At 47.4% G+C, this 21,216-nt stretch overlaps 1 protein-coding gene across 1 annotated transcript in view; it reads right to left on the bottom strand.

Annotated features, from left to right (window-relative positions):
- LOC138492896 (kyphoscoliosis peptidase-like) overlaps positions 1-11,991 on the bottom strand; it is a 406,316-nt gene extending 394,325 nt beyond the window's left edge. The window contains exons 1-2 of the mRNA XM_069620207.1: positions 11,622-11,991; positions 7,692-7,774 (exon numbers count right to left, since the gene is read on the bottom strand). Of these exons, the coding sequence (XP_069476308.1) occupies positions 7,692-7,774; positions 11,622-11,991 (453 nt within the window). The remainder of the gene's footprint in view (positions 1-7,691; positions 7,775-11,621) is intronic.
- Positions 11,992-21,216: the final 9,225 nt, after the last annotated feature.

Genomic DNA, 21,216 nt, shown 5'->3' with positions numbered 1-21,216 from the left:
CCGGCAGTTGGAGCCGGAGCGCCGGAGCAATCAGACGTCTCCGGGTCTGTTCCTGCGCGGCGTTGCAGCGCGCAGGGCCCATACGCCGGAGGGGCCCGCCTGACATCTGCGGCCCCCCCCCCCCCATCACCACACTGGCGACGAGGTGGAGCCACGGCCCACTCCCGTGCCCGGCTGCAACGCTGTGAGAAAGTCCGCCGCGTCACAGACTGACGACGCACCGGCGGCCATTTTTTTTTTTTTTCTCTTCCTCTTCGACCCGCGATCGTGGTTGCGGCCCAACAGGGTGCTCGTGCGCCACTCGCCGACGGCGTCGGCAGAGGGAATAAAAAAAAAAAAGGGACAAAACACAGGAAGTGAATTTTTGGAATGCCCACAGTCTTGCTGGCGCAAGGCTGTGGCACATAAGAAGAAAGAAGTGGATTTTGCTCCCACCACTACCACAAGGCCGCATCTACCACCTGTGAGTACCCAGCAGTAGAAATGGGTGACGGCGCAGACGATGAGGGCGCAGCAGCCCCGATTCCCCGCAGAGCCCGCAGCTCCCTGGCCCCCATGCCTGAGTTTGATGCCACTGGACCCCCTTCCAAGCTAGGACCGAAGTGGCTGTTGTGGGTCAAAAGACTGGACATGTTCTTTAGGGCAGCTGGAGTCAACGACGATGATGAAAAGATTGCGACCATGATCTATTCAGCAGGCGCAGAAGTCCACAAGATCTACGACTCCCTGACCATCCCCGTAGTCACTTACGACGCTGTCAAGCAGGCACTCAAGGACCACTTCTTACCCATGGCCAATGTGGACTTTGACAGATTCGTCATGGGCGCTGAAAAACAGTTAGATGATGAGTCCCTAGACAAATTCTGCGCCCGCCTGAGACACCTGGCGACCTCGTGCAGATGGGCCGACGAAGAGGAGATGGTCCGCAACCAACTACTGCAGGGGTGCAGCTCCAGTAAACTTCGGAGGCAAGTGTTGAGGGAGCCTGGCCTAACCCTCCAGCAAATTCTGGACCTGGGCAGAGCCCATGAACTGGCAGAGGCCAGAGGCGCGAAAATGGACGCTGCCTCGCGACCAGGACAAAACGAAGACGCTTTTGCAGTAGGACGGTCGGCTGCGAATAGGTCGAGATGGGCGCCGAGAAAACCCGACACTGCGTCCACGCCAAGCACCGCCACATCGTGCTCGAACTGTGGGTACGACCTCCCCCACAGCGGTGACTGCCCAGCCAAGTCAAGAACATGCGCCCGGTGCGGCATACCGGGTCACTTTGCCAGAACGTGCCGTGCGGCTGCCCCTGTCACAACGGCGAGAGGACCGGAGAGAGTGGGGCGAAGCAGTTCCCGCAGAGTGAGGGGCATCTCCTCCATTGATCAAGGCCTGCAGGACCTAGACCTCGCAGAAGAAGAAGAAGAGGAGGAGGAAGAAGTCTTCTTCATCTCCAGCATCGCGAGATGTTCCAGCACGAGACGCCAACCCAAGTGCACCGTCGACATCAAGGGCACTCCCACCCCCATCCTCATCGACACCGGAGCCTCAGTCTGCGTGCTGGCCACCAAACACTACGTAGCCCTGCCGGGCCCACCAGAACTGTCGACATCAACAGCGAGGATATATGCGTTTGGTGGCGACACCCCCTTACCCATCCAAGGTGCATTTGTCGCCCCAGTATCCCATGGACAGAACTCCATCAAGGCAAGATTCTTCGTCACCGACGTCAGCCCCCACTCGCTGCTGAGCTGCGCTGCGTCAGAAGCGCTTGACATCGTGCATTTCACATTTGGGGTATACCATGCAGATCTAAAGAGCCTGCTACACAAGTTCGCGAGTCTCTTCAAGGGCATCGGCAAACTGAACGCAGACCCCATTCGCCTGCACATCGACAAATCCGTAAGGCCGACTGCCCTCAAACACCGCAGAATTCCATTCCACCTGAGGGCACAAGTAGAAGCAGAACTGCAACAGCTAATGGACCGAGGTATCATTGAACGGGTAGAAGGGCCCACCCCGTGGGTTTCGCCCATCGTAGTGGCCCCGAAGCCGAAGCAACCAGGGGCTGTGCGCATCTGCGTAGACATGAGGCTACCTAATGCTGCCATTAAAAGAGAGCGCCACCTCACGCCCACCCTGGACGATATCGTCGGCGAACTCCAAGGGGCCAAGGTCTTCTCCAAACTGGACCTCAGATCCGGCTATCATCAACTAGAACTGCACCCCGAGTCGAGGTACATTACTACGTTCACGACGCACGAAGGCTTGTACCAATACAAGAGACTCAACTTCGGGATCTCATCCGCGGCTGAGGTCTTCCAGAACGCCATAAGAGGAGCGCTGTCCGGCCTGAGGGGTGTCATTAACATGTCCGATGACATTCTGGTCTTCGCCAAGTCAGAGAGTGAACACCTTAAAAGGCTAGAACGCACGTTTGAGAGACTCCAGGCGGTAGGTCTTACACTACACCAAGAAAAATGCGAATTCCTGAAAGATCGGCTGGAATTCTTTGGGTTCACCTTCCATGCGAACGGCATCTCACCCGATCCCGGCAAGGTAAAAGACATAAGAGATGCGCCTCCGCCCACATCTCCTGCAGAAGTTCGGAGCTTCCTGGGGATGGTCAATTACTGCGGCAGATTCATCAAAGACCTAGCCTCCCTATCGGAACCATTGAGGGCACTCACCAGAAATGACGTACCATGGCAATGGACAGCGGCAGAACAAAGATCATTCAACGCCATTAAAGAGGCCCTGTCGGAGCAGGAGACGATGGCCTACTTCCACCCCAGCCGAGAATCAGAGATCGTAGTTGACGCCAGCCCCGTTGGACTAGGGGCAGTCCTCTTGCAGGCCGATGAACTGGGAGCGATGAGACCCATTGCCTATGCTAGCAAGGCCCTCACCGACACGGAAAGGCGCTACTCGCAAATCGAGAGAGAGGCCCTTGCCATCCTGTGGGGATGCAAACACTTCAGGATATATATCCTCGGCAAACCCGTCGTCGTGGTCACTGACCATAAACCCCTGATTCCAATCCTGTCCGGCACTTCCTCAAAGCCGCCTCCCCGGATTGAAAGATGGATGCTATCACTCATCGAATACAGCGTCAAGCTGGTGTACCGCCCAGGCACCCACAACCCCGCAGATTACCTGTCTCGCCACCCCGGCACGAGGGACGCCCAGAATCCGGTAGAATTATCCGACGCGGGGGACGCTGTGCACCTCGTCGTGGAATCAGCCCTGCCAGTGGCCCTGTCGAGGGAGAACATCGCAGATGACTCAAACTCTGACGAGGCATTCTTGCGAGTAAAAAGAGCGGTTGCCACAGGAGAATGGCGAGACGTCCTCCTGAACAACGCCAGAAGAAACCCAGAGACGCAGAGAGACCTGCAACTGTTGTGGAAGGCTCGACACGAGCTCTCGGTGTCCACGGACGGCCTGCTACTGCGGGGAAATCAGATCGTGATCCCCAGGTCCCTGGTCACGAGGGTTCTCCAACTAGCCCACACAGGACACCAAGGCATGGCTAAAATGAAAGCGCGCCTGAGGCTGAAAGTCTGGTTCCCCGACCTGGAACACCGGGTGACTGAGTTCGTAAAGGCCTGCATCCCGTGCCAAGCCGCGAGTCCGGCAGAAAAGGGCCCGCCCATCCAAGCCATGCTACGGAGCGACGTGCCGTGGGGTACCGTCCACGCAGACTTCGGCTCGACCGGCAGAGGCCTACACTTCATAGTGGTTACGGACCAGTGGTCAAGGTACCCGGAGGTGGAACTGGTAGAATCCACCGCCAGCGATCACACCATCCTGGCCATGGACAAAATTTTCGCCACCCACGGCTTCCCGCTCGAGATCTGTTCGGACAACGGCGCTCCGTTCCAAGGGCAGCGCTTTGCCAGATACTGCGCAGAACGAGGCATCAAGCACCGTAAAGTTACCCCATTGTGGCCAAGAGCCAATGGAGAGGTTGAACGTTTCATGCGGACACTCAACAAAATCTTTCGCATCTCCGTCAATGGAGGGGAAGACCTGCGCCATAATCTGATCGAATTCCTCCGTGAGTACCGGTCCACCCCACATCAGTCCACCGGGATCGCACCCGCCGAAGCACTATTCAAGCGCATACCCAGAGGGTTGATACCAGAAGCGGGAGAGCGACGCCCAGGGGTGATTGATGACACACAAGTGGCGGCGGACAGGGCCGCGAGGAACGAGAAGGAGACAATGAGGCGGAGGCTGCCGGAAAAAGAGATAGCGGTAGGAGACACCGTCCTAGTCCGGAACAGGAAACCAGAGGGGAAACTCTCAATGACATACGAAACACACCCGATGGGAGTTACCCACGTCAAGGGGTCCATGGTCACGGCGGCGAACGCGCGCGGGACAGTGACCAGAAATGTGTCTTTCTTCAAACGCATAGGACCTGCAACCTCTGAAGAAGAACCGGACCCTGGCCAAAGGCAGGCGGCGGAAGAACCACCGGAGAACGTCGACACGCCCGGAGGCCCTGCAGAGCCAGAGAATGTCGAAAGAGGACCGCCCAGGTACCCCCGCAGAGAGGGGCGACGCCCTCCACAAAGGTTCCAAGACTTTATTATGGACTCAGCGACCTGAGCAACGAAAGTCTGTTAAGTATATAATGTTTGAGCCACGTTGGCCCCATGTTTAATGTTTTGTTGTTTAAGGGAAAAAAGGAGGGATGTTATGTACGTAGCACGTACCACACTGAGTGCGCATGCGCGGCCTCACAAGCCGGCGCATGCGCGGTTGAAAATAAAGGCGGCGCCCGGCAGTTGGAGCCGGAGCGCCGGAGCAATCAGACGTCTCCGGGTCTGTTCCTGCGCGGCGTTGCAGCGCGCAGGGCCCATACGCCGGAGGGGCCCGCCTGACATCTGCGGCCCCCCCCCCATCACCACACTAAAGAAAAGCCTTTTAGGAGGTAAATAACTATGCCCCCTAAATACTTCAACAGGTTGACCATTTTGAAGAAGTTTTCGAATATTGGAAGTGTTGTCAGTTGTAAAATGCAAGGAGACGCTTTAACTGCTACAACTTCAGCCATTTCAGACACAATATGAATATACGTTATCTTGGTACCGGACATTCATTGCTATAGAGGCAATATCATGCCATGGATTGGTTTCACAACTCTGTTAGGGACTAGGGTTTAACTTAGTTGCTTTCTTTTTACAGATAATGGTTGCATTTGAGAGAAAATGATCATTGAATCCATGGCTGTATTGCATCGAAGTAATAAGAAAGCCCCCAATGCATTTGATATAAACAAAAAACATACTGCTGTGTTCCCCACAAATGCCTGTTCCCTTGTACCCCATAACTCGTATTGGTATATTACATGATGATGTCTCTAAAACCTAATTAATTTGAAAAGTATTGACACATACCATTTTGGACTAATACCAAAGAGTTTCTGATTACTGAGCTTAAATGTCAAAGCTTAATCGAATATCCCACTTTGAAGAGAGGTTCTTTTATGTCCTGTATCAATGTTAGCCTGGGAAATATGTAATATTCTTTGCTATTATGGGATGCCACATTGAACAGTGGAATCCTGCTCTATCCTTTGTTACTAGCAGCTTTCTGTGGGATCAACAACTGTTAGCAGGAAGATTATGTGATATGCGCTACTGTTAGCAAGGATTCCACCTGCCACGTGCCGCTCTTTTCAAGGGGATATGCCACTGATGGCAAGTGGCTTGTTTGGTATGTACCACTGCTAGCAAGAGGATTCTGTGGCATATAGCTATGTAAGCGAGGGAACAGATGATATCTTCTATATTTTGGATGGGCATTTAATAGAGATGTTTGGCTAATTTGATAGACGTATAGAATGACCGTCCATAAGTGATTGTCGTGTTGTACTGCTCAACGTGCATTATTTCAAATGAAAACATGGTGAATGAGCGCCACGTTTTGATCGTCGGGATATACTGCTCGTCTGCAGATTTTCTAATCCTCTCTCTGTCACTCCCTTCCTTACTTCCTTCCGACGTTCCATTTCTTCTTTTCCCCTCATTGCTTGGGGATGCCCCCTCAAACCTCTTTCCAGCTCCACACCCACACCCCATGTTACGTGTTCCCATGCGTCCTTTTCCTCTCCTCTCTGACACGAGTATTTCTCCTCCTCTCCCACCATTCCTTTGTCTGTGTCCCCTGCCCCCTTCCCTGCTACTCCCCTGTCTTGTCCACTTCCTCTCACCCCCAACTGCTCTGCTCTTTACAATCCCCAAGTTGCCCCCCCCCCACAAATTCCTCATGTCCCCATGGATCTGACTAACAAGACGACCACGTTAATAACTCAACTGTTCTAGCCCTTCAACAAGTTTATGACAATCAAGAGACCCAATACCATTTAAATAACGCTCTAGATCTTATCCATTGAAGATTATTCCTGAAGCTTTGCTTGAGCTAAGTACTTTTTTTTACCATCAAGGCAGGTGACATATTGAAGGGCTGAACTCGCCTAGAACATGATGCATTTGGTACATGGGGGTCTAGAGAAAGTCTGTCATGTGTAGTCTTTGAATGCACATTGTAGCGAACTAGAGGGTGTGGGCTAAGAGTTCTTGGAAGGAGATGACATGTATCATGTTAAATACAGCAAAATGCCCTATACTTCCTGAATTCTGCCTCATAGCATTAAGAATGCGCTCAGCACTCTGACGAAATTGTGAAAGGAGCATTGGACTTGCACATCAAAAATAGGAATTATAGTGTTAGTGTTGTATGAATTCAAATGATTGTATATAGAGTCGCATCAGTATGCCTATTGTACAAGTGGTATGTATGACATTGTATAGATTAAATATTTTGTGACTTGACAAGAATAAACCACTGTTAAACCGGTGACTGTGTCTGCGTTTGTTGGCAAGTGCTAGCTGTGGTGTTTACTCCAGTTACCCAAGTGCATTGGTGCTACATCTCACTGTTAGTAACTTAGTAAAGGCAGTATGTGGCATTGTGAAATGATGGGCTCTCTACTGAAGACACTGTGAGACCATGCTGGGTTGAGTAACTTCTTTACTTAGATTCAGGTAGACAGGATTACAGGTATCAGGTAAATTCCCTGCACTTCTACCTCTGAATGCTCACAAGGCCTAGTAGGACCGCCCCTGCCTTTTATCATCATTGTTATTGTAATCTGCCTTTCTGTTCCCCTGTTCCCTCCCCATTGCCACGTGGGCACTTTGAAACACACTATCTTGATGTATAAGCACCTCATAAATGCATAATAAATACAAACACTTGCTCATCATTGCAGAGACAGGCATTCCACAGGCATTCCAAACACACGCGCTCACAGCACAGGGACAGGGGAGAAATCAAGACACAACACATTGCCACAGAATCACATATTATTTAGGCTACACAACTGTTAAACAAAAGAGATTACATGGTATGCTTCAAAGGAAGGAAGGATGCTGTTTGCACTACTGGTAGCAAGATACATACATGGGGTACACCACGTTAGAATGATATGAATAGTACAAATGCTGTCAAGGGGACAATATGTACCAGTGTTAGACAGGGTCTTTCTAGTGTGTCCCAGCACTGTAAACAGTGAATAAAGATGGTTAAATGGTGAATTGGGAGCACTCTCCAATCATTTTGAAGGTTATCGCTAATACTTGCACTGCGGTAACTTTGCATGGAATATTGCTGCAGCTGGGACCCCTTACCTTTGTTGCATACGCATCCAGTTTCTTAAATTTCTTCATGTCTATTTCCAAAGATTTCAGACTTGACTTATCCCACGGATAGGCTAGAAAGCAATCATTGAAAGATTATTTATGTTTTATTTGCGTTCTACTTTGAGAAAGTGGGAAAAAAGGCAATTTTATGACATTTATTGACAAATAGTTTTTCTTTTTTTCTAAAGATCGGGTCCCACCAAACCCCCGTCCCCGCCTGTATCCCTACTTCTTTTGCTATTTTTTCTACCTCTGAATTCCTTTTTTCTTTTCCACCTTTTCCAGACTATTCCAGGACTCCCCATGTTTCCAATAAGTGCCAAGCAATTGGTTAAAAAACTGTTGTCAGTGAGTGTTTGTCATATTGTTCTGTCAGTTTAACTGTGCACTAACAGCTCACCATCTGCGTAAGCAGGGAAATTGCATAAATGATGACAGGAAATAAATACTACATAGCAGAAATGATCAGAATATCTAAACTACACGGCTAAAACAGACGAGTTGCTCTGTGATGGGCACATCAGAAAGATATCTCCATTCCTGTCGACAATTAAAACACATATTATGAACCAAAGATATATTTCAGAGTATGGCGGTCACAGAACTGCAGTATAATCAATAGTAGTGATAAAAATGAATTAGCTAAATAATAAAGACATGAGGGAAAAATAGGGAAATTAGGGGGTCAAGCGATGGGAGTGGGCGGATCCGGAAGGAACTTCCTTGACAAGATAAAACAAGAAAGCGCTATAAGAGAAACCATTTTTATGATTAAGGTTTTCTTAAGCCTTGCCATAGCCACTGCCCATATGGGCCTAGCATTTGTTCTTTTTCTTTAAATCCCAGCAGACACTGTCTTGTTTAGGGTACCCCGATTGTAGTGGCACTGGCGATGCTGTTAGCCCCCTTATAGCTGCTTTAGAAATGACGACTCTGGACATACGGTCGCAGGTCAGTGGGACAAGACCACTGACTCAGTGCCAATGGATCCGGCTGGTCAGAACTTCTTTTCACAATAGAGCTCTTCTCCAGCACCAGACATCGTCAAAAGGGGGGAGACCAACACCCATCTCCTAAGGAGGACGTAACGGGAAACGCATCACCCATGCCATGTTTTTCCAGGAACTGATTAGTCAGCTGGTCTATTATGGGCCGAGGCATAAATAAGTAACTATTTCCAGGAGACAATAAGATCATTGTTTTACAGAAGATGGGAGTGACGAATCCGAATGCCTAGCAAATGCCTTTCAATATTGTGGGATCAATTCTCTAGAGTGCAAGAAAGGTCTCTTCTGGCGGGACGGGCGAGTTAGTTGGTTGGGAATGGGTTCATGCAAGGATGCTGTCTGTTTTGGCTAGCACGAAGAAAACTGTAATTAACCTTTTATGCTCATCCAATTAAGAGAAATTAGCTCTATTTTGTTACATTCACAAGAGATAAGTAAACAAAACCATTTGGAGGTTGGATGTGCCTTTTGAGAAAATTAGGTGTAAGCTTTGTTTAGCCACAACACACTAATTGCTTTAAACTTGAAACTAGATATAGCAAGTCTGCTGTGTATATCTATGCAATACAACACTCGGGCTCCTGGAAAATCTATGAAGACCAGGACATATGCATATAGTTCACACAAGTGCCCTCACAGAAATAAACGGCCCGATAACCTGACATATTTTCAACACGGAAGAAACATCGGTGCACCGGAAGATACGTTTATTTACTGCATAATAGCCTAGCGCTCCCCCTGCATCCGCCGCTCTGGTCCACCATCCATAAACTGACTCTCAATCCCTTACATTCCAACACAAACGCACTCATACTTTTAATACATAACATTCTGTGCAGGCGGATGCAGGCAGTGTTAGCGAACGCCATAACTTTTCATGAACTTACAACAACTTCCTTCTTTTTCATAACATTATTTCCCACACTATTTGTATTTAGAGGTAAAGATTGGCAATAGATTTTTTAGTATAGGCCCTTTTATTTTGACAAGACACCGCTAGTACTGCGTTATTATTATTTGATGGTCATAGCTTGCTCCCATCTGTAGATTTAGGTTTAGAATCTTATCAAAAAACGAATGAGCAAGGTCAGGTCAATCTCTGCTGAGGAGTAACCACTGCTACACCCTGATTGGGTGACCCCTTGTGTGGGTGGTCACAGAATTCTCATGAAAGTGTTCTTCTGCACAAAAGGGTTTTATTTCAAAGTGCAGTGGTGTAGTAATACACTGGTATTTTTCAAAAAACATAGGACATTCACATTTGAGGACATACAAAGTGTAGTACCTAAGTACGAATGATCAAGTAGTCAATATTTGAGACATCTACTTGTATAGTTTGTTCATTCTCTATAGGTTCCTTCGGAAGGAAGCTTAGAAAATTCAGTGGAATCATAAACAGGTGGGGGGCCCACAGAGTGTGGGCACAATCAAGAGTTGAACAGCAACATATAATACATGTCAACACGACAGTGTTTCAGCCATTTTGCGTGGAGCTAGGTGAGCTCTAATGGTGTAGGCCTTCATCAGGACAGGAGTGTCTTTACGAGTGGAGGGTCCTAGGTGATCTGTAGGAGTGAAACAGACAAAGAATGTGTCAGGGTGTACATGGTCAGCAAAGATCTATCAGAGAAAGGTTATGAATACTATGTAGGGCGGATGCCGGTGCTTACCGAATCCGAGGAGCTTAGTGGCTCAGATTAAGAGGTGGAAGAATCCACCTCTTTAGGATGCCGTTGTCATATTGTCAACAGGTGCGGTCACGCCTGTAAGGGGATGAGGAAGTAGGATTACTTAATGGCGCCCCAGGGGTGCGGTTCCTCTCTAGCCCAAAGTTAGTGTGTGACTAGGGAGGTGGTGGTGTAGGTCTTAGCCGATTTGGTGAGAGTAGACCTAGTGGTGGCCCCACTAAATGTGGAGTGTGCTTAAATGGGATAAAAAGGGCTTCTGTGGAATAACAAAATGCCATTTATCAAGTGCACGGAAAACTTAGTGCAAATCTGTATTTAATACAATGTGATTAAAAAGAGTGCCCCTTCTCATCGGTCCTGGGGGAAGGGTGGACCGTGATCTAAGTGGGCTGTGCAAGTTCTGGATTACGGTGCCACAACAAGTGTCATGCAGCCTATGGTGTAGGTGGCATGAAGGGCTATGGGTGTTTAACTGTGCATAGTCATGCTGTTTAGAGATTCCTTACAGTGAGGGTAGGCCTACCAGTTTCTGTGCATGAAGCCGCGTGTAGTAAAGCTTACCTAATGTCAGTGCATTCAGCTGCCAAGATCGTTGAAGCAGCAGTGTGACGTCTCGGATGTCGAGGATGCAAGTGTGTTAAGTGCAGGCCAGGGCCATGTTAAAGAACAGGGGCCCTGTGGTGGGGTGACTACCTAGATGCCTGTTTGGAGTTGATGCAGGCAGTCAGCAGGGCCAAAATGCAAGTCATGCATGGTGACTACCTAAATGCCTGTTTAGAGTTGATGCAGGCAGTCAGTTGGGCCAAAATGCAAGTCATGCAAGGTGTGGCGCATGATGATGATGTCAGCCACTGTCAATCCCATTGGGTGTCAGCTGTCATGTAGTATAAAATCAGGGCTGTGTTACTTCATCCCCACATGTTGTTCATGACAGGTATATGACATCAATGGTTTATATCAATTTACAGATGTAATTACTTTAAATAAAGATTTGACAGAAAATAAAAAAACAAATTGTTACACAGTGCAAATTCTTGTTTTTAGAAAATGGAAAGGATCTGTATGAAAGTCTGGCCAGATGCAAGGTGGATGTGGTTTCTCAGAGAGCATCTGCAGCCATATTGTATAAAACACATTTCTGTAGACGGGTGTTCTGTCATAGGACATACAAACTGTCGCCATATTTTACAGGAAATGCTTCCACTCTACAGTTATGTTCAAACCTTCTTTGACAGTTCGTAGTTTGTGGACCCATTTTTGTTCTAGTTTGGTGAGGGTTTTGTCAATGTCTCCACCTCTACGCGTGATGTTCACTTTCTGTAAGACACACCACTTTATATCCATGTTGGTGTGGTTCTTCTTAACATAGTGTTCCACTAGTGGTTTGTCCGGTACCTTGTTTTTTATACAAGACCGGTGCTCGCCAATTCGGGTCTTCACAGCTCTCATGGTTTTCCCAACGTATAGAAGTCCACATGGGCATTCAATGGTGTAAATAACTTGTTTGGTATTACAGTTTGTGTGATCCTGTAAGGTCCACGAGATCTCTTTGTGTGTGGATACTTTGGTTGTCTTGGTGAACTGGCAGGCCATGCATTTGCCACATCGGTAGTGTCCTTGGACAGGTGGTAAGTTCCATAGAGTATTGGGTTGTTTTGGAGTTTCAAGAAACGTATGGACAAGTGACTCTTTGATGTTGCGGTTTTTCTTGAAGGCAAAAAGGGGCACTTTTTGGAGAGATCCAGTGTTCTTGATCAGTGGCCAGTGCTGCTTGATTGTCTTTTTTATCAAATTGCTGAGGGGACTGTAGGTTGTACGCATACCAGTCTGTCCAGTTCTTTTTTGGTGGTTTTGGTGAGGCAGATAGTATGGTCCGTGTTTGCTGCTCGTTTGCTTGCGTGTTTCATGGATTTCCTCGGGTAGCCTCTGTTGAGAAGGCGGTTTGTAGATCTGTGGCGTGTTTCTCATATGTGCCACAGTTGGTGCAATTCCTCCTAATTCTCAAGAGCTGTCCGTAGGGCAGGTTATATTTCAGACCTTGAGGGTGATAGCTTCCAAAGTGTAGTAAGGTGTTCCAATCTGTAGGTTTCCGAAATAGTTCTGTGTGTAGATGGTCTCCTGACCTGTAGATGTGGAGGTCTAGGAAGTCAATCCCGTGGAAGTCCCAGTGCATTGTGAAGTTGATGTGAGGATTGCATAGATTGAGCCATTCCTGGAATGCAGTTAGGTCTTGTTGGTTCCCCTGCCAGATGAGGAGCACATCGCTGATGTACCTTTTCCACAGCTTGATGTTGTTTCTGTAGGGATTAGTGTCTGCCATGACGTTTTCAGTTTCGTAATGTGCCATGTACAAGTTGGCAATGTCTGGTGCAAAGGTGGCCCCCATGCTGACCCCTTTGATTTGTTTGTACAATTTGTCTTTGAATAGAAAGACATTTTCGGTCATTGCAAGTCTCACACATTCTAGTATGAAGTCTGTAGGGACGGTTTCGGTGTCATTTCTTTTATCCAGAAAGAGTTTCAATACCTCTAATGCCTCTTGTTGTGGGATTGAAGTGTAGAGGGCCTCTACATCTAGGGTGGCTAAGATGTAATCTTGTTCCATGTTGATGGTCCCCAGCATGAGGATGGTGTCCGTGCTGTCTTAGAGGTAGGAATTCATTTGGTTTACAAAAGGTTTCAAGAAGAAGTCCATGTAGACTGATAGGTGTTCGAAAATTGAGTCACAAGCCGATACGATCGGTTTTCCAGGAGGTTTTTGTACGTTTTTGTGTATCTTTGGCAGTATTTAGAATGCCGGGATTCGCAGGTGAGCTTTATTGAGGAAAAGATGCTCATCTTCGCAGATCCAAGTTTCTCGAAGTGCGTGGTCTGTTAGGCTGCGAATCTCATTCTGTAGACTCTTGGTGGGGTCCGCTTGTAAAGGGCGGTAGGCGTTGATGTCACTCAGTAGGCGCAGGCATTCCAGGTCATAGTCCTTGGTGGTTTGGATGACGATGCCACCGCCTTTTTCCGCGGGTTTGATGGTGATGTCATGGTTGTCTTTAAGGGAACGTAACGCTGTTCTTTCATCTGTTTGTAGGTTGTCTGCATAGAGGTTGTGCTGTGTGAGTCCCTTCTGGACAGCTTTGGTGACCATTTTCTCATATGCTTCGAATTCACAAGGGATAGTGTGGGGAGGAGGCATAAATGTTGATTTCATTTTGAGGCCTATGGTGTTGTCGGTACCTCTTTCGGGTCATTCCTTGATAGTGTTTGAGTGTTCTGGTAGGTAAACCTCTGAAGTATTTCAAGCGAATGTTCCGGAAAAAGCGTTTCAGTTCGACTTCAGTGTTGAAAGCATGAGCTTATGCTGCCGGTACGAAGGACAACCCTTTTTCCAACAGGTTTTGTTCGGCGGCGGAAATTATATGGTCGGATAGGTTGAAGATTGGTATCCTCTCTGTTGTGGTTGGTTTTGGTACCACTGCCTGGTCCTCATTTGCTGTCCCTGGGCTGGTGGTCTTCTTCTGGGTCGCCCTCGTTTCATGCCCCTGGGAAAAAAAGGTTGTTGTTGTGGCTGTTGTTGGTTGCCTGAAACTCCCAATGCACTACCACTGCTGCTTGACGAGGTGCCTGAGAAGGTTACTCCTCTGTTTCTTCTGTTGTAGTTTCCTTGTTGCTGTAGTTCAGTGTAGTAGTTATCACGCAGGTAAGGATATGTCTTTTCTTCTGCGTAATTTTGGAGGTCCTTCTTGAATTTTTGGGCTTTTCTCTCAATGGTTATTGTTTTGAATTTCTCGACCTCGGCTTCTAGTTTTTCTAGCTTGGCCTTTGCGTCTTGTATTGGTGCATCCTCTTGGAATTTCCTCTCTTTTTCTAGAAGTTCTGCTCCTTGTTTTTTGCATTCTTCGTCTGCTGTGTCTATGACAAGGATTAGCCAATCGCGGCTGCATTTGTTTCCGACCCCGCTAACATTTTTAGTGAATTTAGGATTGTCCGTGAATACCCGTGGGAAATTCTTTACCTGCAGTCCTTCCGGGATAATGCCAGCCTTGAGGTACTCCAGCATAAACTTGCCATGCATTTCGGTCCGTATGAGTTTCTTCTTTTTCTGGTTAATGTTTTCAAGTTCGTCCTTGGCCACACCCTGTGTGAGGATGCCGTCTTCCTTACTCAGGGTGGTTGTGGTGCCCAGGAGTTTCTTGAAGTAATTGTCTGTGTATGACACAATGTTCACTTTATCCATCTTGATGTTGTTGAGACGGAGTTTGTAGACTGGATAGTCTCTTCGGTGCAACCCTGGGTTTCCAGGGGAGTGCAACAAAAACCCACAGCCGCGGGCTGTACTATAAACTAGTATTCTGAAGGGTACCTGGTTACTGCCTTGCTCTGCCCAGGTTGGTACAATAATATCAAAAAAACGAATGAGCAAGGTCAGGTCAATCTCTGCTGAAGAGTAACCACTACTACACCCTGAGTGGGTGACCCCAAAATGGGTGGTCACAGAATTCTCATGAATGTATTCTTCTGCACAAAAGGGTTTTATTTTGAAGTGCAGTGGTGTAGTAATACACTGGTATTTTTAAAAAAATATAGGACATTCACATTTGAGGACATAGAAAGTGTAGTACCTAAGTACGAATGATCAAGTAGTCAATATTTGAGACATCTACTTGTACAGTTTGTTCATTCTCTATAGGTTCCTTGGGAAGGAAGCTTAGAGAATTCAGTGGAATAATAAACAGGTGGGGGGCCCATAGAGTGTGGGCACAATCAAGAGTTGAACAACAACATACAATACATGTCAACACGACAGTGTTTCGGCCATTTTGTGTGGAGCTAGGTGAACTCTAATGGTGTAGGCCTTCATCAGGACAGGAGTGTCTTTACGAGTGGATGTGGTCTGTGGGAGTGAAAAAGAACGTGTCAGGCTGTACGTGGTCAGCAAAGATCTAGCAGAGAAAAGTTATGAATACTATGTAGGGCGGATACCGGTGCTTACCGAATCCGAGGAGCTTAGTGGCTCAGATTAAGAGGTGGAAGGATCCACTTCTTTAGGATGCAGTCGTCATCTTGTCAACAGGCGCGGTCACGCCTGTAAGGGGATGAGGAAGTAGGATTACTAAATGGCGCCCCAGGGGTGCGGTTCCTCTCTAGCCCATAGTTAGTTTGTGACTAGGTAGGTGATTTAGGTTTAGATAGGTGTTCTGCTGTGTTAGAGGAGACGCTGAGTTTCTTGTCGTGTGCCAACGTAGAGAAGTGCATTCTTCTACGGTTTCATCGTGCTGCCTGGTGTTGGAGGAACATTTATCTACAGCTCCATCGTGAGGCCTAGTGCTGGAGGAAAAACTACTACCCCTTTAAGAAAACAGTCACAGACACGCTCAAAATGCTTCCAGCTACGCGGAGCATAGCGTAAGTGTGGCAGAAGAGTTCCGCTGTGTTGCAGTGGGGTGCACTCAAGTAAATTCTATATAATCTACCTACTTCAAACAGTTATTCCAAAAATGTATGGACTTAAATTACACTAAGCCGGTTGGCCACTGGACACTGGGTGTTGCTCCCACCCCCCTCCACCTTACGTGATATCGAACTATAGGCACTAAGGCATTGGAGCTCTATGGGCTATTGATTCCTGTGGAGAATGTGGGTGGCTGCTTTGAGATACAGAGTCATGTTTTTATAAAAATACACCTGGTACGCACGGCCTTGTAGGCGGCACCTGGTCTTGCCTCTGAATATTCCTACTTGCTCTACAGTTCACATACAAAACTAAGGGATTCTACTGGGGTGACTGTGGGCAATATTGCCTTGGAGCCCAAGTGTGATCTGTTATTATGCCTAAATCTCTGATATAGGAGACAGTAAGAGAAGAAGCCTAGTGTTTACACAGGACCCAGATGATCTGACTCACCTTTTGGAAACTACTCTGTGGACTTCCCAATTTGTTATAGAACTGGTATGCTTGCAGGTGTAATTTAAACAACTGGGAAAAAGATTGTTTGGGTGATTGTTAGCAAGAAAGAAAATTAAACAATCACTGTTCTAAAACCTGTGCAAAGATATGAAAACACAGGGGAAATGTATCAGAAGCCACACCATGAATAAATCAGGAGTGATGACAGTGCCCTGCAAAGAAAAAGGGGGTGAACATTTCCTCCTTGCCAACATACCCAACTCAACCAAAAATAAAGTCCTTTTTTATAGCTAACAAGCAGGGCATGGAACACCCTGACAATGTGGCCAACTCCCCTCTGCCTGGAATCATGGAGCAGGATTCAATCAGATCCATTGACAACAATGGCTCACTCTTGAAATTATGTCATGTAGCCAAAAGGAACTCTATGGCACCAGCAGACTTTGAGCCGGACAACTTGATGTCCTCTAACAGCTCTCGCATGCCCAATTTGGAAAATGTTATGACCTCATCTGAATCAGCGCCTGGGGAAAGCGAGAATGAGGATTATAATAATAATAATAATAATAATAATAATAATAATAATAATAATAATAATAATTATTATTATTATTATTATTATTATTATTTAGCATTTATATAGCGCTACGAACGCTCAAGTATCTGAAATGTCAAAGTGAGCGCTCTACCCATCTGACCGGATGAAATAAGCGAAGGGGAAGAAGGAGAAGAGGAGCCTGCTGAGGAGGGGAGGAGCTCCCCCAGTAAGAATAAGGGCTTTGATGCTGTAGAAGCTAAAATTAAAGCCCTTTTCACGTTGTGCGCCAGGATGGCAGAGGAGCAGAAAACCACAAGGGAGGAGTTGGCGGAACTGATCCTTTTCGTAACAAACTCTGAAGGCCCAGTTTTCGAGGAACGGTTAATTCAAAATATGAACCACATAATAAGTGTTACGTCCTCCGCGAGGAACAACGAGCCATCTCAAGAAAGGGCTTATTTGGTGGTGGAGTCAGATAGTGGCACGCTTGAAGCAATCTGCACCGACCTTTTCTTTGCTAAAGGCCCCTGAGTCGCCGCCCAGAACGTTGAGACACATAAAAAGGGGTCCCAAGATTAATGGGGGTCCCACTCAATGGGTAAATGAAGCAAACCAAGAAGCTAAGCCTAAGCAGAGATATCAAATAAAAGAAAAGGGGAGCCCATTACTGTCACAAGCACTTTACCAGACGGTCAGATCATACAGGTCCTGCTTAATGGCCCAATGGATGGGTGGGTCACTAAACTCTTGTTCCCAACCACTAATAAGGTAAGCACCAGGCTTGAAGGACCGGTCTGGGTGGATCAGAGGCCACGGAGCAGTACCAAGTACCAGCAATTTCGCCGTTTGGCAGAGCCAAATGTAGGAATCCTGGAGGAAAATCTAACAGCGATCTTGAAGCAGGATAAACCCCTGATGGTGATAAACTCTAAAATTCCAAACTCGGTGGTAACCCAAGCTCTGGAGCCCACGAGGGAGGTGATGTCCATAATCTGAGAGAGCCGGTTCGAGCAGCTAAGACCACGCAACAGGATCAAGGAGACTCAAATGAGCGACCCAGCCTGGTGTGCAGAAGTGACACATATCAAGTTTGTGGAGAAAAACATGAAAAATAGTACTTTTTTGAACAGATCATGGCTGCTGGAACTGCTGCCCATGATACCTGATCTGGGCCTGAGCTCGTCCATGGATCTCTTAAAATAGGAATTGCCCAGATTTGACTGCCTGGATAATTGGGTAGTTGTGACTTTTGTGTCCCCTATGGTGGTGGAAAGAATTTGTAAAAATGTGAGGGCTTTAAGCCAGTCGGGTTTTGATATCCAGGTTTTCTTCCCAGCCCAGCACAAAACCTTGGACCCTGAAGGAAGGCATCCTGTGGACTATCAGCCTGGTTATAGGAATTCGGAGGCCCCCCTTGATCGTAGGAGGCACAGGGGAAGATGGGTGGATATGCCTATACAAACCCAGTGACAGGATAAAGGGTCAAGTACCAATGGGTTTTCAATTTTGTCATGGAATTCGAGAGGGCATGGGTCTTTCCTTCGTAACGTGGAAATAATTAACATTTTGAGAGCTATGACCTGCTTTTGTTTACAAGAGACATGGCTTTGTGATCCATTTTGTTTAGATGGCTGCACTATAATTTTCCGCCTAGCAAACCCACCTGTGAAGGGTAGACCTAAAGGTGGTCTGTGCATTGGAGCTAAAGCGCTGTTCAACCTGGCCGAATTTACCCAGGGTACTAGCCACCCGAATTTCTTAGCAGCTGCACTGACGAACCCATGAAAGAACCTTCCACCAATGTTGGTTGCAACTCTGAATGATCCACCGGGGGGGGGGGGCATTACACTAGAAATTATGAATGCAATGATAGAAACTGTAAGTACTTGGATGGTTAAATTCCTTGGCGCAATGGTTTTTATTACAGGGGACTTTAATGTTGACTGTGTGCAAGCCCAACTGGGAAGACAAAGAACAATAACCGGCCCGAGATTGAGGGGGAGGTGGAGGGCAGGGGAATCGCTGACATGGAGGTGGGACAGGGAATATATTCACTACATGATCAAATGGTCACGTTAGCACCCAAATAGATTTTATATTCATCAACACTCAGGCAAGGAGTCTAACCCCTCTACTGGAGATCAGAGTAACAAAAGCAAGTGACCATGCGATGCTGGTAATGTCTACGGAAAAACTTACACCAACAGTTAGGGATAGGCTGACGAGCAAGGTAGAGATGACCCCTAGTGGCAATCGTCTCTGCTGGTCAGCAAGCAGGATCGAAAAATGTAATGCCCAGCAGAGAAGCCATGAACGGTTGGGTAGTGGGGCCCAGATACAGGACCTGCTAGGTGTAGCAGTTGGATATACTTTGTTGACTAGCAGACCAGCCAGACAAGTGATTATCCAAAACGATCATGTTAGATGTGGCCGTAGATTTGACCCGGAGATTGCTACAAGGAAGAAAGAGTTAAATTCTGCTCTTCGGTTTGTGGGCAAAAATGCCTGCTACTCCATGCCTGAAAAGAGAGAAAAAACAACTAACCTGCAGCAAAGATACAAAAACTGGGTGAGAAATCACCGGTTCTCGATAAAGGAGGAGGGCTGGAAATATATAAATAGGTTAATCAGGACAAAATATAGTAGGACATTTTGGCATTGGCTCGGGATTTCTCAAGGAAGGTCCAATCAAACTAGGGAGCTAGTTGCGGTTACAGAAGAGAAATGGGCTGATTACATATTGATGGCCCCCCTGGTACTCTAGTGAAGGCCAGATCTATGGTAAATACTAAGGTCAGCGAATACCTAAAAACTGTTAATGTGGTGGCAAAAATCAACCAACTAAAATCATCTGGTGCAGTTGGCCGGATGGCCCCTCTAACCTGTGTTAAAGCCAGATGTTGGATTAGGGGCATTCATCCTAAAACAAATGTTTTCTCAAGTGTGTTTAACAGGAAGAACCCCAGACACGTGGAATAATTCCATTCTAATTCCAGGTTTAGGAAAGGGTGTGCTACAACCCACGCCATTTGGACATTACAGACGTTAATCTCAGACACTCAACTTAAGCCGGGCTGAGCTTTATATGCCTGTTTTGTGGACTTCAAAGCCACTTTCGATAGCGTGCTGAGAGATACATTCTGGGAAATGCTTGAAGAGTGGAAAATTGTTCTGTCACTGTTATACTTTATTAAAGCTTCATAAAACTCAGAACATCCTGTCCTCTCTCACCTCCTCTCCCCTTCCGCTCTCTGCTCCCTGCTCTTCCTCTGGCCCTTCTTCTGCCACCTCTCCTCCCTCCTTCTTTGCCTTTCCCCTGTTCTCCCCAGACGAGGTTTCCAGACAAGTCCGATCTACGAAAGTCTCGTCAAAACAGGTTCATCCCTGTTCCTCCAAACCCTTCAAGAACACTCCTTCGCCACTGGAGTCTTCCCTTCCCCCCTGAAGCAATCCCTTGTGCACCCTGATCTTAAGAAACCCTCTGCCGACCCGTCCTGCCCGGCTAACTATCGCCCAATCTCCATCACTCCTTTCCTGGGCAAACTCCTGAAAAAGCTGGCCATCTCCCATCTCAATCTTCACACTGAATCTTTTGGTTGTCTCCATGATCATTAGTCTGGCTTCAGAGCTGCCAGAAGCACAGAAACTGCTCTCCTGAACATTTGTGAAGACCTGCTCTTGAACCTTGATTCCAACACCCGGAATCTTACTTGATCTATGTTCTGCCTTTGACACGGTCAGCCATGCCATCCTGCTCAACCGTCTCTGTGATAACGTGGGTATCACCGGTCAGGCCCTGGTGTGGCTGACTTCTTTCCTCTCTGATCGACCCTCCCAGGTTCAACTTGGGCCCTTCCTCTCCTATCTCCATCTCTACCTGTTGTGTTCCCCAGGGTCGAACCTCTCTTCCTGGCTGTTCAACCAATACCTGGCACTTCTTGCCCCTCGCATTGCCGCTCTCTGCCCCAACGTCCAGTGCTATGCGGATGACACTCAGCTCATTTTCAGGCTACCTTCAGCCACCTCTTCTCCCTCTCTCATCTCTGACTGTCTCTCCGCCATCCAAGAGTGGTGTGTGGCCAATGATCTCTGCCTTAATGCCAGTAAGACTGAGATTCTCCTCATCGGCACACCCACTAACCCCTTTCCTGTCACCCTCTGGCTGGCCTCTCTTGCTCCTACCTGTGAGGCTAAAAACCTCAGGGTCATCTTCAACTTCACACTCTTCTTCTCTCCTCACATCTTAGACGTCTCTAAGAAGTCACACTACCAGCTGCACCTCCTCAGAGGTATTCTTCCTTTCCTCTCCTTACCCCAGAAGCTCACTGTCTTCAGAGCTCTGGCTCTCTCTAGGCGGGACTATTGCAACAGCCTCTTTCTA

The sequence above is a fragment of the Ambystoma mexicanum genome, chromosome 10 (assembly GCF_040938575.1).
Source record: "Ambystoma mexicanum isolate Mex_15411 chromosome 10, UKY_AmexF1_1, whole genome shotgun sequence".
Taxonomy (NCBI): domain Eukaryota; kingdom Metazoa; phylum Chordata; class Amphibia; order Caudata; family Ambystomatidae; genus Ambystoma; species Ambystoma mexicanum.
The sequence above is the reverse complement of the archived record's forward strand: the minus strand, read 5'-3'. Positions and strand labels throughout refer to the sequence as shown.